Source organism: Oncorhynchus gorbuscha, linkage group LG10 (genome assembly GCF_021184085.1).
Source record: "Oncorhynchus gorbuscha isolate QuinsamMale2020 ecotype Even-year linkage group LG10, OgorEven_v1.0, whole genome shotgun sequence".
Lineage (NCBI taxonomy): Eukaryota > Metazoa > Chordata > Actinopteri > Salmoniformes > Salmonidae > Oncorhynchus > Oncorhynchus gorbuscha.
Genome location: NC_060182.1, coordinates 37,714,729 through 37,723,933, shown reverse-complemented (window position 1 = coordinate 37,723,933; position 9,205 = coordinate 37,714,729). Strand labels below are relative to the sequence as shown.

At 41.6% G+C, this 9,205-nt stretch overlaps 1 protein-coding gene across 1 annotated transcript; it reads right to left on the bottom strand.

The window, feature by feature from the left end:
- Nucleotides 1–1,840: 1,840 nt before the first annotated feature.
- On the bottom strand, nt 1,841–3,430 carry LOC124045141 (iroquois-class homeodomain protein irx-1-B-like). Its single transcript, XM_046364383.1, has 2 exons — nt 3,122–3,430; nt 1,841–2,919 (listed from the first exon to the last, which is right to left on the bottom strand). Exons 1-2 carry the CDS (start codon nt 3,413–3,415, stop codon nt 2,131–2,133), a joined length of 1,083 nt encoding a protein of 360 aa, XP_046220339.1. The 5' UTR covers nt 3,416–3,430; the 3' UTR covers nt 1,841–2,130.
- Nucleotides 3,431–9,205: the final 5,775 nt, after the last annotated feature.

Here is a 9,205-nt window from a genome sequence, read left to right as displayed (position 1 = left end):
TTTTTTTGTGTGTCTCAATTTTAGTTACATTTATAAAGTATAGATTATAATATTGTTGGAGCACACAGTACCTGGCCTTTTCTTTTACAGTACTTTTACATTTGTGGGTCAGTAGCAGGTACTCAGGTTTTCCACAAGGGGGGGGTAGTGCTTCACTAGAACCGTGAGATTAGAGCATCAGGGGGTGGACTTCACCCTCTGGTGGCTCTCAGTGGTGGAAAAAATACCCAATTGTCATACTTGAATAAAAGTAAAGATACCGTAATAGAATATGACTCAAGAAAAAATGAGGGTTACCAATTAAAATACTACTTGAGTTAAAAGTCTAAAAGTGTTTGGGTTTTAAATATACTTAAATAACAAAAGTAAATGTAATTGCAAAAATATAGAGCCTCCCAAGTCGTGCAGCAGTCTAAGACGGGCTGTGTCACAGCCGGCCGCGACCGAGTGACCCATGAGGCAGCACACAATTGGCCCGTTGCGCTCAGTGCAGCTTGGCAGGGTCGTGTTTCGGAGGACGCATGGCTCTCAACCTTCGCTTCTCCCGAGTCTGTACAGAAGTTGCAGCGATGGGACAAGACTGTAACTACCAATTGGATATCACGAAAAGGGGTAAAAAGTACAAAGATAAGTAAAAATATAGATCATTCCAAATTCCTTATATTAAGCAAACCAGAAGGCACCATTTTCTTGTTTTTTTTTTACATTTTATGGATAGCCAGGGGCTCACATCATTTTCAAACAAAGCGTTTGTGTTTAGTGAGTCAGAGGCAGTAGGGATGACCAGGAATGTTCTCTTGTTAAGTGCGTGAATTGGACCATTTTCCTGTCCTGCTAAGTGTGTGAAATCTGGGTATCAGGGAGCATTTCAGGCTTCTTTCCTCTTAGGTGTTTTCTCATTATCCCCGGATAAGTGCAGTTTACATGCATGGAAACCTGGGTGATTGGCAAGGAAGTTTTTCTAGTCTTTCACCCCCCACTCATCTCCCTCTTAACTGGCTCTCACCCATCAGATCCTGTAGGTATGATCTCCTGTTGTCTGATTATGTCCATTTCTCTCCCACACACACACACACACACACACACACACACACACACACACACACACACACACACACACACACACACACACACACACACACACACACACACACAAACACACACACACACACACACACACACAAACACACACACAATGTCTCTCTCCATGTGGAGGTTTGGAGATGCAGAAAACTGAACTGGTTTTGGTTAGCAGGGGAGGCCTGATCCCCCTTTTGGACTCTTCAAGTTGCATTGTAGGATCAATCTGTTTCTGCTCATCTGCAGTTCTACTGTGTTCCGGTTTGAAACGGTATTATTCAACTCTTGTCTGAATTTGGATAACGACACCCATGCCGTTTCCTTGTTTGGGCTATGTTCCATCAAATTGTTAGTGTGACTATCACCCTGCATGGCCCAACAATGAGATAACCAATTACTTTATTAATGAATTGAAATAATTTTAACTGATTAAAGAATGATTTCAGTCAGTGAACATGTCACCATGGGCCATGATTAATTTTCATCCTTGTTGTTATTCAACAATATTTATCCTGCATTGATTGAGGTTTAGATAACAAATATTTCATTTGCATATCAATCAGATCTGTTAAATCTTTACAGTCAGGTATTAAGCTATATTTTGGGATAAAAATCGTAATAAACTACTAGAATAAGTTTGGAAAGTTAAATATAAAACATGACAAATCTGATTGTGGCCTTGCCAGACCTTGCCCCAAAAAACAGTTAGAACTGGTGAATGATCAACACATGACAATTCCATTTCATATTTTGAGGGATTTTATTTTACCAAAATAAATGTTAATGATAAGACAAATGAAATTAGAATGTACAGATGATTCATGCAAATACATCTACACGTATGTACACAAAACATAACTCTGTAAGAGTCTTCGGTCTTACAAGAAGCCAAACAGCATATAGGCCTGCCCAGCATTTTCCATAGTATGCGTGTAGGCTCCCACATAAAAATAAAAAAATAAGCCTGTTCCAATCTCTGGAGTTTGGCATTTTAAAGTGCAAAAGATGTAAACATGTGTTTTTTGGTAATTTAAAACTGTAAATGCTTCGTTAAAGAATATCGTGAGCAGTATATCTGGGAATATACAGTCCATTCCTTGATGCCCATTCTGACCAGAATTTGCCCATTTCAGTGCTCCTGGGATGACACGCATTGTCCTGGTGGGGCTTTTTCACCGTTTCCGAGGTAGCGGTTTCTGCCAAAGACCATATTTTGGGCTTTTGACACTCAGCGTTGTCCTTACATCCTAGACGAGATGGGGATGATGTGCGTTTGGTGTAACTCTTTTCGACATAATTTTCCCCGTGAGCACGCGTGCTGTCTCTATGGTCATCGCTTGATTGTTTCTCCAGGCGTGCATCCACCAACTCTGGCGTTGAGTTGTCCACTCTATGTCCAATATCCTCCACCACCTTCTCATCGACGGTTTGAAGATCTATTTCGTCTTCATCGACCAATGCGCTTTTCTGCAGAGTGACATCACTCTTCTCCTCGTCGCTTTCGCCCTCATCCTCGTCAGATTTCCCCTTGAACGCCCAGCTCACCCTATTCTCCTTCTTCAGCCGTCGCCTGGCGTTGGCAAACCAAGTTGACACCTGCGTGAGGCTCATTTTGGTTACGATGGCAAGCATGATCTTCTCGCCCTTTGTAGGATATGGGTTCTTGAGATGCTCGTTCAACCAGGCCTTGAGCGCGCTGGTGCTTTCCCGGCTAGCCACCTTGGCGACTCTGCTTGGGTCATCAGATGCGCCTGGTCGATATTGCGGGTAGAACGGCCCTCCTCGGCCGAGAAGCGCTTCATAATACGGAGAGACAGTCTTCAGGTCGAATGAGTTGTTCTGAAAACACAGGGGAGAGTTGCAACGTTTAAACGTCTGCATAACCGACCACACTGATTTGTCAAGTGCGTAATTACGCATTTCATTTTATTGGCGAGAAAGGCAAGCATCAAGCACAGTTATACGTTGTATCTTTTGTATTCAGATTACAAAATGTAATGAATTACCCATTAGAAGCATAGGCTATTCTCAAGTAACTTACCATGTGCGCAATGTGTCCGTAGTGTGGATAGGGGATGAAGTTGTATCCCTGTAGTCCTGAACATGTCAAAGGTACCCCAGTCGTCGCAGCAAGATGAGGGGCTTGTTGCTGTCGTACCCTGGGTTGACATCCCAAACCCGGTATCTGATATCCAGGGAGCATGTTGATGTTTCTTTCAAAGAAGAAGTTGCCAAATCCAATTTGTGACGCAGGCATCCTTACGTCCTGACTATCAGATTTTGAATGACAGTATGTGCACCCTCGCGAACTTTTAATATACCCCTGTGCAGTCATGGGCGTTCCTTAGCCGCGGCGACTGACGGGTTGAAAAGACTCGCTTTCACTCGGACCAAATCCCATCAAAGGAGAACTCCGCTGTTCCTTTTAACAGTTTCTTAAAGGCGCTAAATAGCCTACGTGATACTTATCTCGAACCAAGCATTTCTATGGTGAGAGACGAATAATTAAACCTAATTTGAAATTCACAATTTTATTCTGATGCGTAGGATATAGAGATCTAGCTAACTATTTCTAATAATTGACTTACTATTTTTTTGTCACAACATGATCGGGAACCTTAATAATGGAACAATTCCAAACTATTAATTTATGGGTCACCTGAAATTAGCCAAAATTCCACCTTTTATTTAACGCTCAACAAATCGTAATCATTTCACCTTTACTTACCCCAACATTTAAAAAATCCAACAAAATTAAGTGTTTTACAGGAAAAGAATAAACACATTTTTCCAAAAAAGAATGAAACTCTTTTAAACTCAAACTCAAGTTTCCCATCAAATTTGATAATAAAATAAATAAATACAATTACTTGAATAAGATTAACACCAGGCAGACCTATCTTGGCAGACCTGTAGCCTATCTTGTCTGACGATCAGACCTCTGTTGGAAATTGACTTATGAACATATAGCTGTGAATTTAATTAGTTGCCCAGCCAACTTAATTAGTCTAATGATGTTAACAGATTTTCAGGTTTCTTTCCATGACCATTGACTGAAACTCTAATGCCTTTAATATATTGTTATTTGGATTTGTCTGAGGTTTCATCTAATATTTGTAACTTGAATTAAGCTATGGATTTGTGTAGCCTATACTAAATGTCCCTCAACATCTGAAACGGAAAAATGTAGGCTTTATGCAGATATTCCACAAGTATATCTTAAACTAGTAAATTAATATCAAATCGGGAAACATCTCACATATTTAGTTAGATACCAATTTACTTGATTTACTATTCCTAATTAACAAATGTAGGCTTAATCTTTGGGTGCCAATTGGTCAATGGGTTTACCTGCCTCAGAAGTTTTTTTGTTAATTTATTCTGATTGAACCATAACAGACCTCCCTTTGCATGTCGGAGAGTTTTGTTGTGGCTTCAGCATGTCGTTTCAACGGGGCTAATTAAAAGTGGTTAAGTGAAACAGGTGTTGACTAATGTATATGATAATTATGAGATAACAAATGGTGATGTGGGAAGGTCGAATGGTTGTTAAAGATACGAGAAGATACGAGAAGAAGAAGGGTTCTTATTCCACTCTGCCCTTTCATGTTCTCCAAAAGGACATCAGTTAAAGGATACGTTTTTACAGAATTTGTGCGCACTATAGGTATTTCTGGTTCATTTCTAAAAGGGTGAATTGTTAAATATAAGTATCAACATGTCAGAGAATAACTTTTAGCCATGTTTGCATAAAGGTGTAAAAAAAAAAGAAGTTATAAATATATATATATATATAACAACGCATAGCTTCTATTTATTTGTTTTAAAAAATTATGTTATTGAAGTATGATACATTTATAACAGAAGACTAGCATCTGCTATTCATCTGTTATTAGCAGAATTCATGAAGTAAATCATCTTGATTTAAATGTTCATATTATGCTGAACATTGAGGTTATTCAAAAGACTATTTCCACAGATGGTTTGTTTCTGTCTGTGTGTGTGCGTGTGTGTGTGTGTGTGTGTGTGTGTGTGTGTGTGTGTGTGTGTGTGTGTGTGTGTGTGTGTGTGTGTGTGTGTGTGTGTGTGTGTGTGGCATTAGGTAGATGGAAAGGGATAAACAATTGGAAGAAATACAGGGGAGAGGGGGTATTTGGGCGAGGTCCCTCAGGCCTAGAGCAAATTTGTTCAACTGGTACAATGAGTTGACTGGAGAGCAATGAGTCAAAGGCTTAAACAATGCCATCAGTATGTCTTAAAACACAAACAGCTCAGGGCAATTGCTTTTGTCTGACTTGTAGACTGTCCTTTCAATTCTTTTCCTCTTTCGCATGTCGGCGACAATGCAGGTGTTGGTCTTGTTCTGACAGGTTGCATATGTACTGTTTGCTCTCAGGATGTCCCTCGTTTGCCCAGAGTGGCCAAATGGAGGAGGACTGTCCTCAGTTCCCTGTGAGATTCAGTATACAAGATAAAATTAATGATAGTGTCTTGTGAGTGTTATATGGCCAGCACATGCACGACTTGGCTGGTCTTAAGGTGAATGGAAAAGTTTCCTCCGGGAAAACTCCCTTTTAGACAAGACAAGCAGGCCCGCTTTAGTCCATCATAGATGGAATCGACTGGAAGCCTCAATGATGCCTTTCATTTCCCACTCTCGTACATACAGTATCCTATATAACTGTGCCAATTAACCGTGGGCCTCTGATTAAGTCCAGGAGAAGAGCCATGCAGGACAACATTTCAAGCCCCTTTCTCTAGTGGAACTCTCAATTATGCTTTTAATTTCCCATTCTCATACTGTACTCTATATCTGTGCCCCCCCCCCCCCTATAGTCTAACAGTGGGCCTCTGATTGATGAGAAGATCCAGGATCATGACAACAGCGTGAGTCCTTAATGAGCTACTAACAACAATGGGCTTAGTTGTGACTTCAATTACTGGTCATCACCTGCCGCTGAGCTGACACAACAAAAGGCCTAAGTAAGGCATGTCAATAGAATAGCTCACGAGAAGGTGCGAACAACACAACAAAAGCTTAAAGGGAATCTACAGAGTATTCAACACCTAGTCCTTGTTCGTTAAAAAAAAAACACAACCAGATACCTGTACTTTTCCTAACAGGGAAAGTGGTAAGCAGAGAGTACATCTGGATATTTGGCATAAAGAGGGAATGGAACGCATTTCTAAAATGCTTATTTGAATATAATTTACCCAAATACAGAACTAATCACTACCAATGTAACATAAACATAGGAGGCAAGATACACTACCTCTTTAAATCTGACTCAGTGAAACAAGTCAATGTATCAACCTGCTCATTCCCTTAACATTCCATTCCATTTCCAGGAAATTAAGTGAATGTCAACTCATGACATGGAAAAATCCTCATATAACAAATCCCATTCTTCCCAGGTCATGTGATTTAGAGGGACACAACCCCAAATGGAGAAATGTAAGAAAAGTGTACATTTTATCAAGCTCTCCCACCCACTCCTCAGCTATCAACCCCTCCCCTCCCTTCAGACCCTCATCCCTCCTACCTCTTTGTCCTTTGTCATTACTCTTATCAGCTACACTCTATCATTCTTTTTATAGAGAAGTGGCGCTAAAACCGCTTGCAAATGTAAGTATGTCTTTGTTAGTGTCTCAGCGGTAGGCTGGTGTCCCGCCCCTCTGCTCCCTCCTGGGTGTGCTCTGATTGACGGCCCTCTGCTGGGTGAGGGACAGGCCGTGTTCGTTAGGCTGTGACGGACAGGCCAACAGCTGGGGAACTGAATGACTGCTGGTGGAGCTGGTGACTGCTGCGTTGGACGTTGGAGGACACTGGCCCGCTCCACCACCACCACCCCTGTGGGGCCTCACTGGGCCCCTAGGACCCCCAGCCTGCCCAGCAAGTGTAGTTCCCCGGCAGGCTTGCTGTGCCAGAGCAGCTCGTTAGCTGTTAACTGGCAACGCCCTGCCTCTCCTCCCCAGTGACAGGGGGACTCAGCATGGTATGTTGGTCCAGGTGGCCCCCAACACACATCGGCAAGTCAACATGCCCTGCTGCCCAGGAGAGTACATAATTCATTCATTGAAGTCAGAAATAGCACTGTAGACACTGAATAACATATTATAGACAAATTGGTTATAGTGAACTCCCACAGACAGACATATAGTATCTACTACTATATTACAGTAGCTACAGCGGAACATGTGACATGGGAGTACTTTTTTCTACATGCTGCAATGTTTCCAATTATTATTACTGGAAAATAACCATCCACAATAAGAGAGGGATTAAACGTAATGCTAATGCACACTGTAGCAAATAATTCCACTGCTACTCGTGGTGCCATGTATGTATGCTTGTTTTGTTAAAGAGTTATGGAGGTAGGGGAAGAAAGCAACTCCTAAAATGTAACAAACTTAAGTTCACAGCCAGCATCTAATGAGCTTGTGGGGCATCTGTGACGTGACATCTACATTTCTGCCCATTTGTAAAACAAAGGCTACAAGGAAGCCGGGGGCACTGGTTCTCTGTGTTTCAACCCTTATAACAATGAAAAGCAGGCGCTGGTGGGAGGCAGTGCCCTCATGGAAATGAGCAACCAAACCAACAATGTGTCTCCTAATCTCCTCAGAGAGAGGAATCAGTTACACAGCAGTCTGCACCCCTCAATGCTTTTCATTAGAACCAGCGTGCTATTGAAACACTACCCCCCCCCATCCCAACCCCCTTAATGTGTAGCCACGGGCTCTCCTCACACATGGGCCAGATACAAGGTAGCCCCTCCAGCAGTGGGGGGGGGGGGGGGGGGGGGGGGGGGATCTAGACAGTGGGACAGGGGGTTAGTATTGGGGAGCTAGGCCTCAAAGCATGGGATTAGAGTTAATGTGCCCTCCCTGGGTTATAATCTCTTCAGAGAGGGACTTTGTTTGAGGGCTTGAGGGCAGTAAAATAAGTATCTATTACAGAAACCCCCCTCCTATCCCACACTCCAACAGCCTCCCCCTCTTCAAAAAATGAAGCACAAAAACACTTGCCTCTGTTCCCCCATGTCTTCTGATATCCAAAAGCAAGTGCTGCTGCCCTTTTCAGCTAATCTGGAGTTAAGGGCTAAAGCCGTATGGAGAGTAACCGCGACACATATTTACTCCATCTGTAGCCTGCAAAGTGAGGAGGTTGATGTAGATCAAAGGAGGCTTAGAAAAGAAGTGAGGATATCACCATGAAAAGAAGAAGAAAAAAAATAGCGTTCTCACAAGTTTCATTTCTTGTTGTTGGGGAGTCATAATGTGAGAGCTGAACTACGGGGTCCAAAGCTGAGGATTTAATGAAATGTAATCTTGTTAGTATACCAGTGTATAAAGAAAAATCTTGATATTATTATCCATCGACTAAATCTTAAGACCATCCCAACCACAGGAGGCTGCTGAGAGGGAGGACAGCTCATATTCATGGCCTTGACAGAGCCAATGGAATGGCATCAAAGCACACATGGAAACCATGTGTTTGATACCATTGCACTGATTCCGCTTCAGCCATTACCACGAGCCCGTCCTCCCCAATTAAGGCACCACCAACCTCCTGTGATCCAACAGCTGATATGAAGTGCCCATTTAACCAAGTTTAACTTGGTAGAACTCCACCTACTGTGACTCTCATAAAGATTAAAAAGTGAACACAAAATTAGAAGCACAGCATAGCACTTTAATATCAAAATATCTCAGATATAAATAATGTGCAAAACAAAACAAGCTTGAAGAGGCAGGTTCAAATTGAGGCAATACAAACAACTTGAGGAAAAACATGATGCAAAGCCATGGCACATCAACTAACTTGTTTCCCAATTGAATAAGACACTTAATTATGAACTGACTATTCTATGCCAGTACTCTGGTATTGTTTTGTCTTTCAATAGAATACAAGGTGAAATACAAATAGATTACAAGGTGAAATACAAATAGAATACAACGTGAAATACAAATAGAATACAACGTGAAATACAAATAGAATACAACGTGAAATACAAATAGAATACAACGTGAAATACAAATAGAATACAACGTGAAATACAAATAGAATACAACGTGAAATACAAATAGAATACAACGTGAAATACAAATAGAATACAAGGTG

What these genes read in the sequence shown, in the direction of transcription:
- LOC124045141 (XM_046364383.1), bottom strand. Translation starts at nt 3,415, where the DNA reads ATGACTGCACAGGGGTATATTAAAAGTTCGCGAGGGTGCACATACTGT. An exon ending in ACGGACACATTGCGCACATG is followed by an intron (nt 2,920 to 3,121) that starts GTAAGTTACTTG and finishes CTGTGTTTTCAG; the next exon opens with AACAACTCATTCGACCTGAA.